Source organism: Wyeomyia smithii, chromosome 1 (genome assembly GCF_029784165.1).
Source record: "Wyeomyia smithii strain HCP4-BCI-WySm-NY-G18 chromosome 1, ASM2978416v1, whole genome shotgun sequence".
Classification (NCBI taxonomy): Eukaryota; Metazoa; Arthropoda; class Insecta; order Diptera; family Culicidae; genus Wyeomyia; species Wyeomyia smithii.
This window is the reverse complement of record NC_073694.1, coordinates 33419295-33444301: the sequence shown is the minus strand read 5'-3', so window position 1 is coordinate 33444301 and position 25007 is coordinate 33419295. Positions and strand designations below refer to the sequence as shown.

The 25007-nt window shown below is 42.2% G+C and overlaps 1 protein-coding gene across 7 annotated transcripts in view; it reads right to left on the bottom strand.

Annotated features, from left to right (window-relative positions):
• LOC129718573 (uncharacterized) overlaps positions 1–25007 on the bottom strand; it is a 310807-nt gene that overhangs the window by 222819 nt on the left and 62981 nt on the right. For all 7 annotated transcript variants that reach the window (XR_008726972.1, XM_055669465.1, XM_055669469.1 and 4 more), the window contains exon 2: positions 19089–19809. Coding sequence is in view for 6 of the 7 variants with exons in the window: in XM_055669465.1 (XP_055525440.1) it covers positions 19089–19608 (520 nt within the window). In the remaining variant the exon portion in view is untranslated. The remainder of the gene's footprint in view (positions 1–19088; positions 19810–25007) is intronic.

Here is a 25007-nt window from a genome sequence, read left to right as displayed (position 1 = left end):
TACAACATCTACACAAATACTAGCACCATGAATGCGGACGTCTACCCATAACTGTTCTAAATCAGATCTTAGACTCGATCGTTGCCTAGACTGTAACCTGTTAGATACGGCAATAAGGACACCGCCGCCGCGAGATTTACCTGTACATGCTAAGTCGCGGTCGTTTCGGTACACTGTGTACTTTGGTCCAAGAAGCTGAGGAGAACAAATTTGATCGTTCAGCCAGGTTTCGGTAAAAACGATTACGTCATATTCAGCATCCGAAGCGGCAACAAACAGCTCGTCAATTTTCGTGCGTAGCCCTCTTACATTCTGATAGTAGAAATGAATATGGTCGTGTGGGTCATAATCCAATGGCGCGGTATCGGCACAAACATCAATTGTGGAATTAGCCTGAAAGTTGGATTGATTTTCAAAGACAGCAGAATCCGAACACCTAGCTTCAAGTGAACATATATGTTCTTGGTGTTTACCTGGAGGAAAAGAGTTACTGTGTCCGTGATCTTTCATTTGCGGGGATGAACAGGGTGCGCCTATCTGATAGCATTCATTGGAGTTTAGACTGCAGGTTGTGTGAGTTAAAGATGTACTGGCCTCTTCATTTACAATCATCTGATCAAGTTGGCTAGAAAAATCGCACATTCTCTGAGTTTTTGGCAGACTTCCCGTGCACGCGTTTTTTTTTTTTAAGCGACGAGAGAAATCTTTCTCTCGCTCGTAGAATTTCCATGCATGTGCGACGAGACGAGACACGTCACATGCAATTTGCAGATTGCTCTTTCGCTTCTCTTTCGGTTCGGATTGCGATGCGCAAGGCGATGTTTCATCGCACTACGAACTGAGCGAGACGCCCGTACTGTACATACTTGATACAGCTCGTGCGCTACAGCTCGTGAGACTTTCTCGTGTACACAGATTTTCTGTACACGCGCTGAAACGACGAGAGGTTTCTTTTCTTTTTTTTCTTCGGTAAGAGACTGCGGCGCACCACACGTTGTCTTATCGCTTTACGAACTGAGCGAGACGCCCGTACTGTATCTTAGTGAAACTGTATATTAGAGAAATGACAAAGCACTCACCGTTGAGGAAACTGTCAACATCAAAACGGGCGAGCTGTATAATTTTGCATTGCCGTTATCCGTTTTGATGTTGACAGTTGCCTTAACGGTGAGTGTCTCTGCGTCTCTCTGGTGTATAGGCTGCCTACCGTACCTACATACGATATATGCCGTCAGACCCTTCTGAAGGTGTATTAATCGGAAGAATTCATAAAACTATATTGCTACAATCAGATTATCACGAACCTTCAGAACCTGATTTGCAATAGCTATACACTAAGGTCGCTTTTACGCGTTTTTTACGTGGATTCCGGAATTTACGCGGTATTTTTTTTTCTTGCGAATTTCGGTTCCTCTTCACTCGGATTGCAGAATTTACACGGGTTTTTTTTCACGCGGATTCCGGATTTTACGCGGTTTTTTACGCGGCATGTATCCCCCGCATAAAAAGCGACTTTAGTGTACTCAATTCGAAAATTCTATCCAACATCAACATGTACTAGAAAATATAAACAATTTCAATGGTTTTACTATTTTTAACTCCCGAAAAACTTATGTTGTAATTTCAAACCACATTTTTTATCCTTAAAACTACAAAACAGAGTTCTATCATAAGATAGTCAATGACATCTAAACCGACGAAAGGAACACTTCTGTTAACCAACGTAACACTCTGCATCCGGTGCATTTTCGTACCGTTAGCATAATAAGTATAGTAACAAAACGTTCTTATTTCATGTTAACAAAAGTCGGATGAATTAATCATAGAATTTTGAATTGATAAATGAATGAACTACGTTATATGATTGATAATTCTAACGGTGTTTTGATGCATGCTGCTATAACACCGTAAATGAAAAAAAAACATAAAATCCCCTGCCTGTTTCCTTCTGCGCAAAATCAATTTCCTTCTCGCACCATTAGCACAAAGCAACATGCGAGGCAAGCTCGCGAGACGAGCTCACGAGAATTTGCACGCAAGCTGTCTCAAGTACGCGACGCCCATGCACCGCACTCGTTAAGTTGAGAGACGAGATATCTTCGTGTACGTCGCAATAAAAATTCCCATGCGACGAGACATAGCTCGTACGAATGGTAAGTTTTCTCGCTCGCACGCTGCACACAGCACGAAGCGACTGAATGAGAAACGAGACTAGTAGCGCAAAGCACACTGTCTCTTCTTTGTGCGAGCGAGATTTCAGGAAGTCTGGTTTTTGGTAAGCGGTTAGAATACATATACTTAACTGGACAGGGAGCCCGCTGGCCCCCAATATCCCCCGGTGGCAGACCAATTTCGTTTAAGGAATAACCGGTGTGATTACCGATGGTGTAGCTGCCGCTACACCACGTTCGTTTTTTGCTCCATAATCCTCAAACTCTCTAAAGAAAATACCGGCGGGCCAAGTACTTGGTGCCAACGCAACCGCTTTTAGTTTGGGATCAATGCCCACTTTGAATGAAATAAAGCGCAGCGACTTTATATCCACGTATTTTTTAACCAATCTCACAACATCGGGTGGCTCGTTGCACTGTAGACATTCTTTTGCCATAGTTTGAATGTCATCAGTGGTAACGTCTGGATGAATTCTAGACAAATAAACTCAAAATATTTCTCTGCTACAGGAACAGTAACGACAGTTGATGTTAGGTTGGTTTTCGTTCCGACTATGACGTCTCGGTTAGAATTGGGCTGATCTTCACGGCGACGTTTTGGCGTAGGACGGTAAATTGGCCAGTTGCTGTGAAAGCCGCGGGGTGTAGCTTCTGCTTTATCAATAACACTACACGCAAAAGTTGAAGTCTTGTACAATCATTGTGTCTTCCCGATTCGCACAAATTTTGCACAGAAATCGCACAATAAATGTGTGAAACCCATAACGCAACAGTTGTACTGCGAATATGAAATAAGAATATGTAAAATATGAATATGAATATGGAAATAAGAATATGTATGAATATGGAAATAAGAATATGTATCATATACCGACACTTTATTTCTCACGTCGAGTGTATAAGTGACTGCACGCGCTTTTTCTCAAGCGACGAGAGAAATTTCTCTCTCGCTCGTAGAATTTCCATAGACACGTCACATACAATTTGCAGGTTGCTCTTTCGCTTCTTTTTCGGTTCGGATTGCGACGCGCAAGGCGATATCTCGTTGCTTCACGAAATGAGCGAGACACCCCTGCTGTACCTACTTGATACCAGTGTTGTTAGTCTCTCACTCTTACTGTCGGTGCGTGCTTGCTCCTATTCAGAGGAATGCATGAAGAAGAAAAAGTATCTCGAAAGCGTGTGTGCAAAAGACTTGAAAAGCGTAGCATATGTCTCGTCCTCAAGCAGAAAGGAGGAGAATGGTTTTGCTTCTCGCTCGTTTTGCAATGCTGCTTGATACCAGTTGAAACTGTTTAGGTGTAGTAGTTTGGAGCTGCCAAATACATTGGAGAAACGCTAGAGCATTAATTGCGTTATGCCCAACACGCAATCCTTGTACTGGTTCCGAATTACATCAACAATTGCGCTAAAAACGCACAATTTTGTACTGGTTTCGCACCATCCAACTTTTGCGTGTAGTATGTTTTGCTACTTCTTTTCGCACCTCCGTTTTCAGTTCATTGATGGCAGCTGTTTGCTGTTTGATCAACTCAGCAATGGTATTGCCAAGTGCGGCGACCGTAGGGCGAAAAGTAGCGAATCTCATCAACTTTAGGCATCCGTCGCAAAGCCAGAGAATATTTTCCGTGGAGGCCTTCAGCTTTGTAAAATGCTGATTGTTTAGCCCAGCACATTTATAGTGAGCCACCGTCTCACAGAAGCCCTGACATTTGATATAATCAGTCTCCTTTGTTGGTTTGGCGCACTTATCACATACCAACTCCATTGTTTATTTCAAGCAGATTCACCAGCACAAACTTTTCGTGAAATCAGGTATTGGATAGATATATCCGAAGAGAACTTCACATTCACGTAGCACAGAAATGCTTTGGCAATCTTTTCGTCAATATTGATGGGTAAATGAATTTAAAAAACACAGTGATTTCGAAGAAATAAAAACCAAGCGTAGAAACACAATAGCAGTAAACGGCAGTGATGCCAAATATTTTTTCCAAGCTTATGTTTTCTCTGCTGTAAAAGAATATAATAAACCGCGTCTGTTTTTTCTTTGTTCCTGATTGACGGATTCATTCACTAGGCTTACATCATGATGACCAGCATATTCACTCGAAACACAGCACGTGGCTTTCCACCTTTTTCGCCTACGATGTGTTAATTTCCAAGGAATTCACACATTTGTGGTTACAATTGCCCGTATCGCCCGTCTTACGTGCGGTCGAATGAGCTTTCGACCATTTTCTCTGCCGCTGGAAATGTGTTACCATCGCAGGCAGGCAGAACTTCCTTACTAGTGATGCGGGACATGTGATGTGAACTTTCATCTTGGGACTAAATGGTTCGGAACGAACGAGCGCTTGTTTGGGCAGCGACGTCCCGAGGCAGCGCCGTGAGAACAACAATCAACAAACGGACGGACGGTCGGACCGATGTAATCTGTGCCTGTTACGGTCCATGAGCGCAAACAATGGGTAAATCAAATAATTGTCAGTTTTAACTTCCTGCTTGTGTACACCAAAAGTTGCATATGAGCTGGGAACTGAAGCTGAAGTAATCATCTCGGATTTTCTGCTGAAATGTTAACTGTCCGTTCTAGGTTTGGCGAAAAACAAACCTTTTGTGCAATAGTGAAACTTTCAATGAAAGTAAACTAAATTTTGCTGAACATTTTCTGAAACCTACCCTTCAACTTTAAAGCTAAAACACAGGTAAATCATTCCCGACTCACCATGGCTCCTAGCGAAACGAAAGTTAATTTGCTTCATCCAATTCGTTACACATCTTCAGTTTTGGAAAGGTACGTTGATCAAGATGCCAAATTGAGTTGCACCAACGTGCCTTTTGGCGGAAGCGGTTTGATGAATTCCTTCACGAAGTGAAAAAAAAAAACAACAACAAAAAACAAAGCACAGAACCGCCTCCCGGACAGTATCCTGTTATGCCAGAAAAGAGCCGCATCTGTTCCAACGAGCAGCCGTTTAACGTGAAGCATGGCTGGCAGCTATTTTTACTGTATCCTCCGTCGTTCTCCGTCCACCATCAATAATGGAAAATGTAATTTTCTTGAAAAGCGCACAGTTTACTCTACCCGGAGCCGGTCTAAACCCGTGTGACGATGTTTATCAATGTATCAACTGAGACCACGAACGGCACCACGCGAGTGGGTAGCGCAGCGGCCGGTCTGTCGTATTTTTTTTTAGTTATTGTTGGCAGGCAACGCTGCTTGTGGAAGTAAAAGTGAAAGTACTTTGCAGACTAGCTGCTTTTTCATCTGATTTTGAATTCAAACGTACGAATTAGTGGAAAAAGGGATTAAAAAATCTCCTTTCAACCAGAAAATTTTGAAATCAGCTTTTTAACGTGAATTCAAACTTATTGAATCGTATTTTTTTTCCTGCTCGTTTGTTAGAAATTTCAGGCCTGCGGTCATTTTTCTGTGCGTGCGAGAGAATGTGCGTCATAAAATTTGCTCCGCTGCGACTGCCCCAAGCACCTTTTCAAATAGAGATACTTTCCCTGCTGAAACCTGTCAGCCATTGTTATACAACGTGGAAATATCTGAACCAAGATTGATGAAGGTTTTTTTTTTATTTTTTTTTGTTTGCCAACGCAAAGCAGGACCTTATTATGCTTGAATTTTGCTCAACCGTTAAGAAACCTAAATTCCGGTTACGTAGACAGCGAAAAGTAAACAAACAGGCCGAAATATCTTTCAGTCAAATATTGTTTACCGACCGAAAAGTGAAATTCAAAAAAGAATCACGCAATCTAGTTTGAAGTGGAACGGTTAGAAAAAAATTGTTACTCCGAAGTTCTTATAAGCCTAATATTGGGGAAATATTTCATTCCATTTTTTCTTTCCCTATCTAGTTTGCCAGCGAAACCCCAAAGCTTTTCGCGAACTTATAGTATCAACTTGACAAAAAAATCAGCGTGATTACCTTACACTGTGGTTTAGTTTTTTTTAACCAAAAGATTGTGTTTATTCACCATCCCCCCTGCTGACGCATAAAAGCACTCTGTTAGTAAGAGAAACTTACCCGGAATCCTAAACATAGAGTGACGGTCTGAACTTGTACGCTTGCACGGTTTATATTTCCCTCCTTTTGATTTGCTGTAATACGCCTCTAATGCAAGGTTTGGCTGGCATTTGTATGAGAAGCACGATCATTGCCTCCACCTATTGTTGTATTGTCGGTTTCAAAACTTACAGACGGAAGCGGTGTGAGCTGTCTGTTGTAATCCAGCCAGTAGAAGCCAGTGAGTAGAATGTGGAAGCGTGGAAAACCACCCGCGTAGGCGTAGGCGAATCAATCGCGGACAATGTGTGAGCCACCTCTCTCGCCCCCTTTGAAGAGCAGCATTGTTACTCTGAACGGAAATCGCAAAATCCTTTCATGAACACAGCACCATTCAAACGCGCGATACCCCGGGATCGATGAGTTCTTAAGCGTGACGCAGAGAGAAAGAATCCCCCACTCGAGTGCGACGAATGGTGCGAAATGCAAAGAGGGGCTAACAGAAAGTGGTACTTGAATAAAATAGAAATATTGAATATCAATACTTCACTTATTCATATGTTCATGATCGGCAGTAACAGTAACTCGAAATGAATGGAATATTAAAATATATATACAATCAGTTGACTGCAACATTTGAAATTTGAAAACAAAAAAATATTTCAAGATATGATTAAGCATTCAAATGTTGCTTCCCTACCACAATGATGCAATGAGTATAAAAAAATCAGAAAACTATTTATGAGATAGGTAATTATCAAAGTTGCCAAAACTATCTAAATTATTATAATTGTAAATATTTCAAAATTTTCAAAATCGTCTGAAATGAGTTGCTGTAGTAAAATGGACGAAGCTGCTGCTGGCGATTCCGAAGTTTACGATGAGCTGTTTACGGCGCTGGAAACGATCCAGCATGACTAGTTTGTTTAGTGCTAGTGCTTACAATCCAGCATGACTAGTTGACGCTGGAGTTGGCGAATTACTGAACCAAAGGCAATGTAGTTTCCATATGCGAACCATAAGCCTTCCAGCTACCGAACCCTTACCTCTTCATTGGTGCCAACCGGGATACGAGTAACTAGTAAGAAGACCGGCAGCGGGCTTCCTTTCTCGGGAGGAAGTTTCGTGGACATGTAACGCCACCACAAGCGCCCTAAGTGATGCACCCACAAGCGTTATGTAGAAGTTCTGGTTGAGTTCGGGACTCAAAACAGTTGCACTTCGTCGGTCCTTCTGCGAGGAAGTGGGGTTGGTCGTGGGCCTTACAAACCCGCACGGCGAAAAACAAAAGCACCGAACGCTATAACAGAAAATTCGAACCGGAACAATCGGCAAAAACCCAGGCGACGAAAACGGACTAACGATTAACGATACTCGAAACATGGAACCGTTTCTCAATTTCCTAGGAAGTACCCGTGTACTTTACGAAGAATTGAAAACCCACAAGTTCAACATCGTAGCGCTGCAGGAGGTATGTATGCTGGAAAGGACGGTGGTGCGCACGTATACGGATGGACACACCATCTACCAGAATTGTTGTGACACATATGAGCTGGGCACAGCTTTTATAGTAATGGGTGAGATGCAGTAGCCGGTAATCGGGTGGTGACCGGTTAACTCCAGAATGTGCAGGTTGAGAACCAAGGGCCGATTCTTTGACATTATCATTCATAACGTGCACACCTCAGAAGTACTGATGATGACAAAGACAAATTCTACGCGCAGTTGAGATTGTCATCGGGGATACCAACGCTCAGGTCGGTCAGGAGGAGGAATTTAGACCGGTAATTGGACGATTCAGCGCACACCGGCTGACAAATGAAAATGACCTAAGGCCAGAGCTGCGATTAATCCAAGCAACATGCTGACTATGACGAGAGAGAAAATATCATCGCACTCATTTCTTTCTCTCATGAATAGCTAGCAACCATCACAGTAAGCGTGGAGATCCGACAAGTGATTCAATATCTTGTCTCTTTTGTTGCCATTTTCGGGTTCTAATTGTCAATCGTCGTGAATATACAGAGTTCACTCGGAAATATCACGGCAATGCAAATCAAGGTGATTTTTGGAATATCAAAAATCGTTCCAGTAGCGTGATTATGTCAAGGCCAGCTTGAAGTTTGTTGCTATCAGAATTTTTTAAATTTGATCTGCTTTGCGGTCCGTGATGATCCCAACTCAAGATATGGCCACCAATGAACTAGGTTTATAATTTCAAACCAGTGGTTATAGGTGTCGCTTGATGGGCTGGCACAACAACCCAGAGTATTCGGAACATAACCGGAACAGGTCCGCATTTTTACATTTTTCAATTAGAGGCATGGTAGGATTTCAAGCACTTCTAAGCACTGCTTTGATCATCGTTACCATGTTACTGAAACATATTCCGGCCATATATCCGAAACCAGTCGATTAACTCCGGCCATCCTCTTCGTTAAAAGAAAATATGAATGAAAACTAGGAGAAAAGCAAAACCGTTCCGAACCGAAATTGAACAGTTTCAAAGTTGAACCGTGCCAAAATTTAACAGGATCTGTATATAAATATACATACCCATACATATTTAAAAGTTTTCGTTTTGCCACCCGCGATTCATTTTTTGCCGCGAACTAACACTGTCTTTAGTTTAACCTACAACAAGCACAATATTCAAGAATCAAATTAATAAACTCACGCTGTCAAAAAACAAATAAAAATGCAATATTATTTTTCAGATATGAGATCATTTGAAAAATATTAATAGAATTCTTTTTATTCCAATTGGTGTTATGAAGAAGCATATTCTCTACTGAGAATAAAAATGAATGATCTAACAGATTCAAAATGTACCAAACTAAAATACGCTCAGTTACAAAACGAAGTAATGGTTGTTTATTGACAATGCTTTTAGTCGGCTTGCAGCCAAACCGAACCAAGCGTCGAAAAACATTTATCGCCGCAATTGCTGTGTACAAGCTGTTACAGAGAATTTTTGTTACAATATCGTTATCAAATGCTCAAACGATTTCGTTACTTAATAATAGATAGATTATTACTTCTCTTATCCACTGGGTGCCAATAACACAATTTGAGAAAACGGCGCTTAGTTCGGTCTGATCGCACGCCGACCATATATCAATATCATACATATCAATTGAAGAAAAATCATTGATTTTATGTTTGCTATCCTCATAACATCATGCTGTCAAAATGAACTTGATATTTCTGCTGATTCAATCTCAGTACAGCCATACCCGAATGATCGAGAAAGATAGCAAGAAAAAAATAAGAGTGAGAGTTGACGCTAAGAGAATCATTGTAACATTGCAAACTCTTTTGTAATGAACCATGCATCGTAGTTGGCTGATTCTGGTGTTGCATCATTTTGGCGTAATGTCAGTAGTATGATATTGACTTTCCGCAGCTCTGCCTAAGGCTAACTGACTTCGCCGCCCTCAAAAACATGGCCATACGTAGCACCTTTCTCCAGCATAGCCTCCAACATCGGTACACCTGGAGATCACCTAACCAAACCAAAACTCAAACCGACCACGTTTTGATAGATGGTCGGCACTTTTCAGACATTATCGACGTCAAGACACTCCAGGGCGCTTACATTGACTCGGACCACTACCTAGTGATGGTAAAGATACACCAAAAACTATCCGTTGTGAACAGCAAACAGTATCGTTGCCCGCCAAGATATAATCTCGCTCGGCTGAAGCAACCCGACGTCGCCGAGAACTACACGCTTTCTTTCGAAGCTGCACTGCCAGAAGAGGACGAACTGGAAGAAGCCCCTCTAGAGGTCTGCTGGAATTACGTCTAGTCAGCCATCAGCAGTGCAGCGGAGAACGTCTTTGGTCGCGCTGTACCGAGTCGACATAACAAATGGTTTGACAAGAAATGCCGGCAAATATTAGATGAAAAGTACCCAGTGCGGGCAGCAATGCTGCGAAGAGCCACTAATCAGAACGTGGAGCGGTACAAATAGATACGGAGACAGCAAACACAGAGGAGGAGTGCAAAGAACTACAACAGTTGTACCACTTTTCATGAAACACGAAAGTTCTATCAGAGGTTGAATGCATCTAGCAAAGGCTTTGTTCCGCGAACCGAAATGTTCAAGGCTAGGGATGGGAATATCTTGACGGTTGATCATGAGGTGATCGAAAGGTGGAGACAGCACTTCGATGAACATCTGAATGACGTACAGGCAGGAGACCAGATCAGCAATGCAGGAGACTCTGTCGGTGCAGCAAGCGATAGAAATGTGTAGTTGTAGTGTGGTGAAGTTAATGATGTCATCCAGCGGCCTAAGAACAACAAGGCAGCTGGAAAGGACGGTATCGGAGCGAAACTTCTCAAGATGGGCCCGGGCAAGTTGACCAGTTGTCTGCATTGGCTGATTGTTAAGATCTGGGAAACGGAATGCCAACTGGTGGAGTTGAAGGATGGGGTTGTTTACCCCATCTACAAGCTGATTTACGAAAACTACCGTGGGATAACTATACTGAATGCCGCGTTCAAAATGCTATCCCAACAAAATTTCCTACGACTGTCACCACTAACCAACAGATTCGTGGGAAGTTACCAGGCCTTCATGGAGGGTCGGTCCACAACAGTTCAGATCTTTACTCTGCGGCAGTTCCCCCAAAAATGCTACGAAAACAGAGTCCCTACGCATCATCTCTTCATCGATTTCAAAGCCGCTTATGACACGATTAATCGTGAAGAACTATGGAGAATACTTGACCAATTCGGATCCCACGAGGGACTTCGACAAGGTAATGGTCCTTGCTGCCTGCTGTTTAATATTGCGCTAAAAGGTGAAGATGATCTTCGCTAAACTCGGTCAATTAATTTGCTTTGCGGATGACGTGGACACTGTCGGCAGAACATTTGAGGCGGTGGCAGATCAGTACACAAGACTAAAATGTGAAGTAGAGAAAATTAGACTGATGATAAATAGGTCTAAAACGAAGTACATGCTAGAGGGTGGGGCTGAACACGGCAAGCACGCGTGTTGTGAGTTTGAGGTAGTCGATGAGTTGGTGTACCTTGGCTCAATGGTGACTTAGAACAATGATACCAACCGTGAGACTAGTAGGCTCCACAAAAAATTACGGTCGAAGCGTCTAAAGGCCCAGTTACACACACTGCGTAATGACGCCTTCACCATACAAAATAACGTTTGCGGTGAAAAAAATAGACAAAAATGGCCGATTTTTCATGAAAAAAAAAACAATATCGCAAGCTAGCCTGGAGGCTAATGCGGTCTCGATCAACTAGATTAGTTGAGAGAATTCGTTATCGATATTGTTTTTGGCACATTTTGCATGTTTTAGGATAAGTACAACGATACACCGTGCCCCAGTGCTGAGTCGAGAAAATTTCCAGCCTGAAAAGTTCCTCGACCTGATCGGGAATCGAATTCGATATCACAACCGTATGGGAGACTTAGCCGACCGACATCGCTAACCACAGAACCACGGGGACCACCATGCGATTTTTCATGGATTTACCTTTAATCGCACTGATGAAACTATTCATGCATCATTAATCGCATGAACTCGTGCAAAGTTGAACTGAGTAACACTTCTCCAGATTTGAATTCAACTTGAACCTGCCTCCTCTCGATAGTTTGAGTTTTTTTGCACCGCACACTCTGATCGATTGAGTTTAAATGCGTGCAATGCATGCAGTGCACGATTTATTCAACGATGCAAGCGATGATGTAACGCGATGAGTTTTATTTCCAGATCGAATTCATGCTTTCAAAGGACAATGCTACAAACTATTGCAGCAGACGCGGCGCGAGTTTCATCGCAATTCGATTTTTATGCAATTGTTGTTGTGCAGGATTCAAACTAGATTTATCTCAAGTGTACTGCACTGTTAGTAGGGTTTACGTGCAAACCGAAATTAAATGTGCAAGCGAGTTCTAAAACTCACTTGGATACGAGTGCAAAGTCACACTGCCTACTCTGATCGTAGTAACCCATGAGTAAGCAAAAAAAAAATTTGACAGCTCTATCAGTCAAACTCTAACTGTGATGGCGAAAAAAGTGAAGCTACTCCGTTCAGAAGTGTGTGCGTTTAAAGAACGGTACCCCGCCGCGTCAAAAACGGACAACGTGCGGCACTTTGAGGACGCCGGGTATGCCCGTTCCGGCATCTACAACATATTGACACTATTGGACAACGATCAAAGCATCGAATAAAAGCCCGGTTCCGGACGACCAACGACACTGAGCGACAAGAAACTTCAAAGGATGCTGAAGAAGAAGACCGAGGGAAAAGTGGCTAAATAGCTGCGTGCACTTGGTCGGGAGGTTGGTGCATGCGATAAAACAGTGAAAAAGTATCTGGAGAACATGGACATATATGTCAGGAAGCGGCAGTCCCGTCAACTGGTCTCGGAGCTGCCGGCAATGACGCAGCGACAGCGGTTGAATAAGATGGTCAAGTCGCATGGTCTTGGCAAATCGCGACGTGGCAGTGGTGATGGACGACGAGACCTATCTCACCCTGGATGGCAACGACTGGCAGGGTACTTCGTATTTCACTTCTCTCACGAAGGAAGTGAGCTCCGAGGTGAAATTTATTTCACACACCATGTTCTCCAAGAAGGTGCTGCTGTGGCTGACAATCAGCGAGAAGCGTATATCACAGCCGCGCTCTTTTTCCTCTGGATTGGCCGTTAACGGGGAAATTTATAGTACGAAGTGCCTGCCAGAAGTTACGTCGTTCATCAAGAAATACCATAAAGGCGAAGACACGGTGTTCTGGCCAGATTTGGCGTCAGCCCACTACTCGAAGCAATCGTTGGAGAAGATGGAGCGGCTGAATATCGATGTGGTACCGAAGTCGGCGAATCCGAGAATTTCTGGGCAAACTTGAAGCGCAAGATCTACTCCAACAATTTTGTCACGAAAGCGGAGGAGGAATTAATAAAAAAAAACGAAGAAAGAGCTTAAAACCATGCCTACACGCATGTTCTCGTCCGCCATGGCGAATGTTCCAGTTAACTTCCGGAAGGCCGCTTCTAAGGCCGCTGGAAAGGGCGTGGAAAATTTATCCAATTAAATTATCTGTTTGAAAAAAGTCCATCTGAAAAAAGTCCATATTTTCACCGCAAACGTTAGAAGGCGTGATCACCCTCGCGCCTTCTATTCCGTATGGAGGAGGCGTCATTAGGCCGTGTGTGTAACTGGGCGTTAGGTTTCCGCGCAGAGTACACCTTGTACAAAACGCTTATTAGAGACGTGGACAATACTTGAAGAGGACCTGCGGGTACTTGGAGTTTTCGGACGACGGGTACTAAGAATCATCTATGGCGGTGTGCAGGAGAACGGAGTGAGGAGACGGAGAACGAACCATGAGCTCGCGCAACTCTACGGTGAACCCAGTATCCAAAATGTGGCCAAATCTGGACACTGACAATAACTTCGCTCTAAATACTGAGATGAAAAACTGCCAAGCCGAAACTTAATGTATTGTTGTGTGCCACTTGGAAATCACCTGGCCAACAAACAACGAACCAAATTGACCATGTGCTCATCGAGGGGCAGTTTTTCTTGGACATCACCAATATACGCACCTATCGAAGTGCGGTCATTGACTCGGACCACTACTTAGTAGCGGTTTGTATGCGCTCAAAACTGTCGACTGTCTACCAGTCACGACAGAGCCGATCCCCGCGGCTCAACATCAAGCAGCTACGGAACCCGCAAGCTGCCGAAGTCTAAGCGCAACAGCTTGAAGCGGCACTACCCACGGCAGAGTAGCTCGGCGCAGCTTCTCTCAAGGATGGCTGTACCATGATCCGCACGGCCATCAGGGAATCCGCGACAACGACACTAGGAACAGAGGCGCCGAGTGGCAGAAATGACTGGTATGATGGGGAATGCCAGGCAGCGGTGACAGAGAAAAACCAGGCCTGGGTAAAATACCCGAGGGTAAGGACGAGAGAGAACCTAGTCAAGTACAGACGGGCAAGGAATGACATGACCACGATCCTGAGACGTAAAAAGCGCCAGCAAGAGAATCGTGACCATGAAGAGCTAGAAGAGCTGTTCACTGCTAATGAGACGCGAAAGTTCTACGAAAAGGTTAACCAATCCCGTGAAGGCTATGTGCCGCGAGCCGACTTTTGCAAGGATATGGAAGGTTAGGGTTCGCCACAGAAGGCAGAATCACGAAAGGCAGAATCATGAAAGGCAGAACTCTATGACCGTACACACAAGGCAGAATATTTCAAAAGGCAGAATTTCGAAGGGCACGAAAGGCAGAATCACTGGTAGCAGAACCTGACTTACGATAGCCAAGTGCGTGATGGTAAATTGGTGCGAATGCTGGTCACGGTATCAAAGCTGCTACTCTACATTTATTATTTAATATTATTTGGTAACCAGACAAAATAACTGGTCACACAGCGATGACCAGTTTTTATGAGAGGTGCAGATAAAGCCTAATTATTAGATCCGAGACGCGCAAACTGGTTTGGCTCAGATCCTGAAGAGTCTCACGGCATCGCGGGGAGTAATTTTTCGATGGTAGGTATTACTTACACTAGTCTCAACGGCTTGTTGATTATAATTAACATAAAACAATTCATGCGGCGAAGACGCATCATCGAGGGCAAGGAACCGAGGCGGCACAAAGCCGCCGTGGTTTCCGCGGTCCGAGCCGGCCGCCGACCCGCCGTCGGAAGCGGCGGCCTCTCGCATACAAACAACTAATCTACTGGTTTTCTAGGATTATTCAAACAGGTTTTCTTTCCCTTAGTTAAGTCCGAACGAGCGGTAGCGAGTAAGGACAGCATACATTTGGACAATAGAGCGGCCAAAGGCCGCGAGTGTGTGTTGTTAAAAAGAAAATAGACCAAATTTTGATTCTGCCATTCGTGCTCTTTGTGATTCTGCCATTCGTTATTCTGCCTTATGAAATATTCTGCCTTTCGTAATTCTGCTTTTCGTGATTCTGCCTTTCGTGAATCTGCCTTTCGATTTTCTGCCTTTCGTAGGAGACCCGGAAGGTTATCTCATCACGAACGATAGCGAGGTGGTCGACAGGTGGAAGCAGCACTTCGATGGATAGCTGAATCGCGATGCAACAAACAGAAGCGGAACTGGAACGGACCTGGGAGTGCCAGCAGTAGATGACCGGGTATTAGCCCCCGACCTCCACGAAATTCAGCGGGAGATTGGATGGCTGAAGAACAACAAAGCCACCGGCAAAGACGGCCTGCCGGGCGAGTTCTATAAACATGGTAAAGTAACACTTGCTAGAGCACTGCACTAGGTCATTTCCAAGATCTGGGAAGAGGAAAAACTGCCGGAAGAGTGGATGGAGGGAGTCGTCTGCCCCATCTATAAGAAGGGTGACAAGCTGGGGTGCTGCGTTTATCGTGGCATTACGCTTATCAACGCTGCATATTAAATACTCTTTATCTAGTTCTATTCCAACGTCTAACACCTTTAACAAGGAGGTTTGTGGGGCAGTACCAGGCGGGTTTCATGGGAGCCCGCGCAACCACGAACCATTTTTTTTCAATCCGACAGATTTTGCAAAAATGTCGTTAGTACAACGTGTCCACGCATCACATTTTTATCGACTTCAAGGCAGCCTATGATACAGTTGATCGAGAACAGCTATGGCAGATCATGCACGAGAACGAGGATATCTTCCCGGATAAACTGACGCGGCTGATCAAGGCTACCATGAACCGTTTGGTGTGTCACGTGCGTGTCTCGGGGAAGCTCTCGAGTCCCTTCGAGTCATGCCGAGGATTGAGACAAGGTGATGGACTCTCTTGTTTGCTTTTTGACATCGCCCTCGAGCGTGTTATACGAAGAGCGGGCATCGACACGAGTGGTACGATTTTCACGAAACGGGTTCAGCTTCGCTGATGACTTCGACATCATCGCACGCAACTTTGCGACGGTGGAGGAAACCTACACCAGACTAAAAGCGAAAGCTAAGCGTATTGGACTGCTGATCAATGCGTCGAAAACTAAGTGTATGGAGGTGAGAGGCTCCAAGGAGAACAATGTAGACGGCGACGAGCTTGAGGTGGTAGACGAGTTCGTGTACTTAGGATCGCTGGTGACCGCTGACAACAACACACGCAAGAGATCCGAAGACGCATTCAAGCGGGAAATCGTGCCTACTTTGCACTTCGTAAGACAATTAGATCCAATCTAGTGCGCCGCCGTACAAAGTTGAAGCTGTACAAAACACTAATTAGACCGATAGTCCTCTATGGGCTCACCTCAACGCCCTTGGAGTTTTCGAATAGAAGGTGCTGCGAACCATCTACGGTGGAGTACAGACTGAAGACGGAGAATGGCGTAGACGCATAAACCATGAGCTGCACGCGCTGCTAGGAGAGACCCCCATTGCACATCTGATCAAAGTTAACAGATTGCGATGGGCCGGACACGTCGCAAGGATGCCGGACGACAACCCGGTTGAAACGACTCTCTTCAGTAACCCCTCCCGCACCAGAAACAGAGGAGCACAGCGTACACGATGGGTTGATCAGATTGAAAGTGACCTTCGAATGATAAGACGCCTGGGAGCATGGCGCCATACAGCCCAGGACCGAGTGGAACGGAGACGACTTCTTGATACAGCACGAGTCACCCCGGCTCTAGCCTGCTAGGTAAATAAGTAAGTGTTTGTTTTGTGTACCTCGCAAGCATCACGTTGGTAACTTATATGCTCCGCCCATTAGATCTATCCAGTGAAGGTTAACAACAAACCTCACATAGCGAATTACGTTGTTGGTGTAATGTTTTTTGAAGCAACTATGCAACTTTAGCTGTCGCGTGTATCTTTATAATTTCATTGTAGTAATAAGAGATGTTTTTTGAAACTTCAGAATTTCATTAGTGCAACAAGTGATTATGATTTGATTTTGAATTATGTTTCAAGTCAGCCGGAACGGTCCAGGGAGAATCATCTGTCCATCATCAAGGAGTTGCTTTATATACCTGATCTGCAATGCAATTTTTTTTTGGTCCGTTGATTAGAGAACAACGGAAACGTGGAACTTGACGTCCATTGACGACTATAGCCACTTCATATGGTGGTATTCCTTCTGGAGTCGAAGAATGGAGTCGTGGAAAAGTTGATACCGCGAACCCTAGCAACCCTATGAAGAGCTGATCCATTGTCCAATGTAGCTAATACTATCATCGAGACCAGATATCAGTACAGGTGTAAATTTTTCAGCAGACTGGGGCAAAAACCTGGAAGACTACCGATCTATATCCGGTAACACATTCCAAGTTTAAGGCCCCGGAAGCAGAACATTGTAGTGTCGTCTTCAACGGAAGCTTACTGTGAATTAATTTGACAGTAGAATACCCTGGAGAATGAAGCATGTTATAACTTCTTCCGCGAGAAGATACCGGGTGGAATTTTCGAGGTTCTTTGTGGGCCTACCGAGCAAGCCGCAGACATCTTCAACTATGGATTATCAAGAAGACCTTTCGAAGCACTATGTTCGAAAATGGAATAATTTGGTTGAACCGACTGCACATATGCACATATGCACATATGTGATTAATCTAGAGAACAGGCATTCAACTGTTTGAAAATACTTTTTGAAAGGTATTTAAGCAGGATACTGGAATTTCCAAGGAGCAAACTTTTATTTAGTGAATATAATAAATTGCTGTGAATATTGAAAAGTTTAGAATTTGGTAGCTCTGGAATTCTTAATTTTTTTATATTTGTGAATATTTTGATTTCAATGCGATTCCATTATTTACATCTAATTTAATTTACCTTTACTTTTATACCAGAAGATTAGGAATCTTCTGGTAGGAAGATTCCTAGGAGATTAGGCTAGAGAATTGATTTTTTTTTGGAAATTAAGAACTTTGAAAAAAAAATTATTTTCTGGGCAACCCTGAAAGTGTCACTCGAAAGTTAAACAAAAAAAAATACTGGTCGATAAGTTTTTATAGAGAACAACTACAGTGGATTAAAGTATGATAGGAAAAAAAAATTGTGAAAGGTCTTTTTGCACGGAATTGTTGTATATAAAGACTCAACGTCATTTGGATCCAACGTATGACTTAGTCATGTTTTGTTATCATTAATATTGTTTTATCATCAGTACCAAGCAAATATTTAGCAAAAGCAATAGCAAATATTTAGCAAATAATTAAAAACTCATACGAAAAACTCCAGGCTAGCAAATACACTGAAATGTTCACTCGTTTTATCGCTTCATTACCATAAACACATAAAGTGAAATTAATGGCAAACAAGAAATGGCCAACCGAAAGGACATGTTGCTCGAATGTGGTTTGTTTTTGCCATCGGGGTACCCCAAATGGCCCACTAAAACAGTAGCGTCACAACAAGCATTAATAGACATGTTGGTTTCAAATAATGAATCTGGGAACTGGCTCACGGTAATTTATTAAGGATAATATTTCTTCATCATTCGACATTACCGGCCGGATGATCGTACTATCAACACGAAAATTCGATACGAGAAGTTCGTTCTGCCACTCCACACAACCAGATTGCGTTGATACTGAATAATTTATTTGTGTCGTTCCGCTACTGAAAGGACATTATTCTGTGTGAGAGGCCCCATGAAAAATTAATTATTGACATATGAAAATTGAATCGATCAACAGAATATGTTGTGTACAGAGACTGCCAGTGGGTTTGTTTGTTTGTTTTTTTTTTTTTTTTTTTTTTTTGATGACTCTAGCTAGACATAACAAGATGCTTTCGTGCAATAGTTTGACCGTTCAATCGCTACACAACTCAACTCAACCAACCCATTTACTAGCTAGCTGCTGTGGTAATCAATTTTACCTGCCACATGAATTTCGTACAGTATCAATAAAGGTTAAGGTTATCCTGAAGGGCGACTGGTACTTACCTCGATAGACAACTCCCGGCACAATCCCATTAGCAGCATCGAACACGTCATGGATGACGTCAATGTGCAGACTTTCTTCACCTGCAGCCACCATCACTATTTCGTCTGCAGGTTTCAAATAATCCTCAACACTACGAGAGCACGGACTGTTGACGGGATCCGTTTCCGTGTCTCGTTCGGCGGACGCCGCAGCCACACTGGACGATTCACTGCTGACGTCACCTACGAACGGTTCTGGATCACCACCGTCCAGCTCACCTTCGTCGACATCCGGTGCATCCAGAACGTCATTCGACGTCAGCGGTGACCGATTTTCGGCTTCGATATCGCGCGTCAGAATAAACGTCGGTGCCAATTCGTCCACCGGTTCACCGTGTTCGGTATCGGGCAACTGTTGCATCCCGGGCGGACCCGGAGACCGTCCGGGTGCCGGGTCACTGTTGGCCCCATTTTGACTCTCCGCGAAGGAAGCACCCAGCACGATGCAACCGATCGTGAACAGAACCACCGTTGGTTTCATGTTTGCCCACGAGGTTTCCGTTCGGGATGAAAAATATTACATACACTTAACACTTATTTTCACCTGCTTCGCACCGCGAAAACCGCGAACTGTGGTTTTCTTTTTCGGAGTAGGCTACCAGTCACTTTGTCATCATTTTTAGATTGGATCAAAGTTGAACGCTGTTCACGTTATGTCGTTTCCTTGAACCGAAGGGCGAGACTGCAATAGAAAGAAAGAAAAACAATTAATTGAGGAAATAAATATCAAATAAAACAATTATTTTAGAGAACCTTGTCTATATGCCAAATTACCGATACTTAAAAAAATATCAACAGTAACAACAATAATACGCACTCGAGTATGTTTATGATGCACATAATTTGTATTACCACCGATGAGAATGAAATCTACCAGCAAAAAGTGCAACCGCCAATCTACATCACAACATGAAAAGAGCTTGTTTCTGTTCTCCCACTCACAATCCCACACATTAAACGTAGACCCCCGATATTAAGCTAACCCAATCAAATGAAACTTCCGCCGGTCACGGGACAACGAAGCCAAGCCAGCTTTAATCACTCGCACATTAGTTTCCTGTCTCGGGGAAAAATCGTGCTAAAATGCGGTTGACCGGTACGATTGCTGTCGCATGTCGCGGCACACACACACACATGCAGGGGCCTTGTCACTGAGCTAAGGTTAGTGGTGGTAAGAGCCAGGGCCATTAAAGTGGAATGCTGAATACTATACGGTAATTTAGTTGACCATGAACCGGCGTGGTCTGGAATGACACCACGGGAGATCGTTAGAGTTGTTTTCCGTCTGTTCTACCGCGTTTCCACTAGGTATGGAATTAAACGAAACAAGTTGATTTTTTTTGTCCCATGGAAAAGGTATTTTCGATAGCATCATTTATGAGGCACAGGCTGAGCTTACCCCAAGCCAGGTAAAAAACAACAATATCCATCGATTTAGTGTCTTGTTTATTCTCAGCCGCCATCGGCGAACCGCGATTTCCAGCAGGTAACACCGAATAAACCGTTATCAGATTTCATTAAAAACGTTGCTCTCCGAGGCAAACGATTTACCTAAGCGACCACGAACCCAATCAGACGGAATACGTTTCGAGGGAAAAACAGTTTTTCCTTGAACTCAATTTCGCCGTTCGTGTCAGCTCTCCTCGGTTTTTTTTTATAGAATCAGTGGTAGGTGCCGCCGGTGTGAGGAATGACAAACACCCGCTAGCATTTAGGGCTTTTGGAACGTGCCACACATTCCGGGGTTCTAGTAGATACGAATCAGTACTTCCATACGATTTTTTTTTTCACCGCCAGTGACGTTTCGTCTGCCGAATCGAAATGTCATTCCGATGAATTAATCATTAGAAAGGTGCGTACGTGCGCTCGATCGGTTGGAAATGTTTGACGCCAATACCCAGCTGACTGAGGTCATCATCATGATGGCTAACCTTTTTGTGAACGTAGCCATTCCGGGTAAATTGCCTAATTCTTTGACGATGTGTGCTGTTCCGGGGAGTTCTGGGAGTGTTTGCTATTTGAAAGCGAGAAAAGGTTTCGTTAAATGCGATTAGTCTAGAAGAAAATAGATTTTTTAACGCAACAAGCGATATCATAAAATCATTAGTTTATGCTCCAATCCTATATTCTCTTAATCCTCAGATGTAAGGGAAGTTCATGAATAACATATTAGAATCGCAATATTTACTACTGAAGATATTTAAAACAAATAACTTGAATTCTCTAGTTTTAATATACTCAATTCTTAAGAAGTTGAAATTATTTCTATGTTCAAATTTTTTAAAGTTTTAAGATCCGCTGTCAATAATTATTTTGTACGATAAATCCTGTGAATTAAAATTTGTGAATAATTGTTAACCTGAAAATTAAAAAACGCCTAATTATCAGGAAATCTTCCATTTCTGTTATGTAAATTACAAAAGCCAATAATTCCAAAAATGTAAGATAAAAACTATCCTTTTGGAAAAAATATGAGTTGCGGGTCCAAACACTACATAAACCGAAATCCAAAAGGTTCGATCTGCATGTTAAGGAGACGAAGGGTTAGTTGGAGCATATTTTGATTCGAAGTTCAGTTTGAGTATTTTGAACTTAATTTATTTCGTTAATCCGACCACTTCCAAAGTTAGCTAGAAACTCTACCACAGCATGGTGCTAGTGTGCATGAAACCTCTAGTATTTTTGCGATTTTGAAATTTGGGATAGTGACTTCCGGTGGAAAACAGCCTGCTAATGATCAAATGACACCCAATATGAGTATTTCCGTAATCGAGATAATACATAAAGGCTATAAGGTGAAACCTCATTGAATCCAAAAATGGCCGACTTCGAGTCACCACATCGAATTTTCAAAAGCACAAGACTCGGAAATAGTTAATGCGTTCCCTGTGAAAATGCTATTTTATGTTTACTGTGGTGAAGCAAACATAAAATAAAATTTTCGCAATGAGTATTTCCGAGTCTTGTGCTTTTGAAAATTCGAAGTGGTGACTCAAAGTCGGCCATTTTTGGATTCAATGAGGTTTCATCATGAATCGACCCCAGATGTAGTTTTGGAAATCAAAGTGGCAACTTAAGGTTGATACCAAGAGACCGGAAATCTACTCCAGACGCCATCTTGAAATCCAAGAAATGATTGTATGATTATGCGTATGCAACTTGCATCATACGATGAAAGAGCAAATTATGTCCTGTCTAATTAACTAAGGGCATACAATAGAAATTGCTTTTGCACTAATTCTATCCTTTCTTCGTGTGTGATAGTCAAAGGTGACCATACAATACTGTAGTATTCCAGTATCGATCACACATGGGCCATATAGAGTGTTTAAATGGCAATCCTAGCATGTTATTAGATTTGTAGACTATTATTATTGTGGTTATTGTGGTTTAGAGTCTGAGGCAATTCCTAAGTCCCTAATCCTTTCATAATTTTCTAGAGATGGATTTTCTTATAATATTTTTATATTTTGTATTGCTCTTTTGCGACAGAATAATATTTAGTTGCGTTCTTTTTTATTTAGCTCTAGTAATCTTTTTCTACATCATGTGTAAAATATATATACAAAAAGATCGCTTTTCAAGCGGTCGCTTTCCTCCATTACTCAAAAACAGTACAAGATATCGACCTCATTTCAATCACTTTTTCCGTTTTAGGCCCTAAGGGATCATATATCAGTTTTCAAAAAAAATCACAATTTTTGGTGTAAATATAAAAAATTTAAAATATTGAATTTTGGTATCTAGATTGGCCACTATCATATTCAAACAAGGTTTTAACGTTTTAGGACGGTTTTCTTTGTTATATTTGCAACTCAAAAAAGTCATTTTTTACGCGGCCCATACAAATTTGGAACGCATCCCCCGCGTAAAAACCTTAGCGTATTTCATTCTGGAATGCATGCATTGAAGTCTGCTTTATTGCTTATTCCCAAAAAAGCTTTATATCGTCGGCATAAATTAGCACTTATAGTTTTTCAAAAATAGAGAAAATGTCTTTAACGTACAAGATGAAAAGAAGAGATCCTAAGTGAAAGCCTTGGGGGACACTAGAAGTGACTAGTATCGGATTTGAGTTTTGTTCGTTAAATTAACTTAATAATGTAACAAACAACTTCATGTAGTTCTACGTCAATCTTATGGTTTTGACTTTGCACACTACCCTTCTGTTATTTTTCGCTGAATCGATTAGAGATGGCTCTGTTGCGGTAGACATGCAGAACGTACTTTTGAAGAAAATTTTCGCTGAATCGACTGAACATGGAAAAACAGGGCCAAAATCAATCATCAAAATTGAGTAAACTAATATCGTCTAGAGACATTAAATTTAGGGGTGCCTAAAAGCGCTCAAAGTATGGTTTCTGGTTTGGACCGAGCTGTGAGTCCCAAGAAACCCATTTGAAAATATTCCATATTAAGCCTCCGGTTGCTCAGAAAACGACGGAAAGTCCCAGAAGGTCGATTTTCGGTAAAAAAAAATTTTAAATTATTTTTTAATCGAGATAACACCAGATCTCGACATTTTATACATTTTTAAGACATTTGGAATCGAAAAAAAATCGATTTTCCCAATATCCTGTACTCCCCCTTGGCCGTTTTTCGAAAGGTCGGAAAATCACAACTTTGAGCGCTTTTAGGCACCCCTAAATAATGTCCGATCGAGCTGAAATTTTGCACAGATCATTTTTTGGGGCCAATGAACAAAATGTAAATGGTCGATTTTAGAAATTTGACATTTTCGCTGCTACCCTAATTTATACAGGCAAAACTTAACGTAAAGGAAGATGGTGCTTTGATGGACGTTAAACAATATCATGAGTAAAAATTTGTGATCATTAGTGTTCGAAGTCGTAATTTATTTGAATGATGGTTTATTTTTATTGATACAACAGCAACCAGAGTACCATAAATTTTGGACAACACTCTGGAAAAAAGCGAAGAGTGCGAAGAATGGGACCGATGACAATAAATTTAAAAGCAAATTTGAAATCAAAGGACCTTTTTCTGTAGAGAGAACATCACCCCGAAAATCACCAAATATTTTCCAAGAAATTTTTTTTTCGTCATGTATATTTATTTGTCACTTTCGTCACCTTGCTTTTAATCTTATATTCAACTAGAGTAATAATCAGCAATAATTTTCAGCAAAATCTCTCAAATCTAACCCGAATACTTGTAGTATTGGTGATTTTGGCGGCATTTTTCGAAAAAAAAAATCCTTCAAGGAACGTTATACCCCAAGTGGCGTATCTTCTAGTAAAGTATGAAGTTTTAGCAAGGTAGAGTGATTATCCAAATTTTCAACAAAATCTACTAAGTCTAGCAGGAAATGAAGTGATTTTGACGGTTTTTTGTAAAAAAAATTTCTAGGGCCTTTTTACCCCATTTTGTGCACTTAACTTATGCATGTGAAATTAAACTTGGCTTATGCATATGAAATTGAAGCTCCTGAAGTGCTCTATGAAACGCTATATTCAGATATTTTTTCTAGCGATGTTGAGAAGAGTGGGATGACTCTAATTATTGACAATTTTTGAAGTAAAATTCATCAAGTCTAACAGGAGTTATTGCACTTTTTAGTATTTGGGCGTTTTTGGACATACTATTTTTGAGGGAGAGATTTACTTGCACGTTAAAAATACAACATATAGTCTACTCGCGATAACTTTGAAATCACCTCACAAGGTTTAGTATAACCGAAAAGGGGCAGATTGACATTATTTTATCTCTGCAGCTCTGCAAAATAACACCGAACCAATTCCATAATCTTCAGCTCGAAATGTGTGCTACAGAACGCTGATGATCGCACCACCGGTAGCATTGAATATTTGGCTTGGTCGCGCAAAATAAAATTTGCTGTCCGCTGTGCCCTCCAATAGC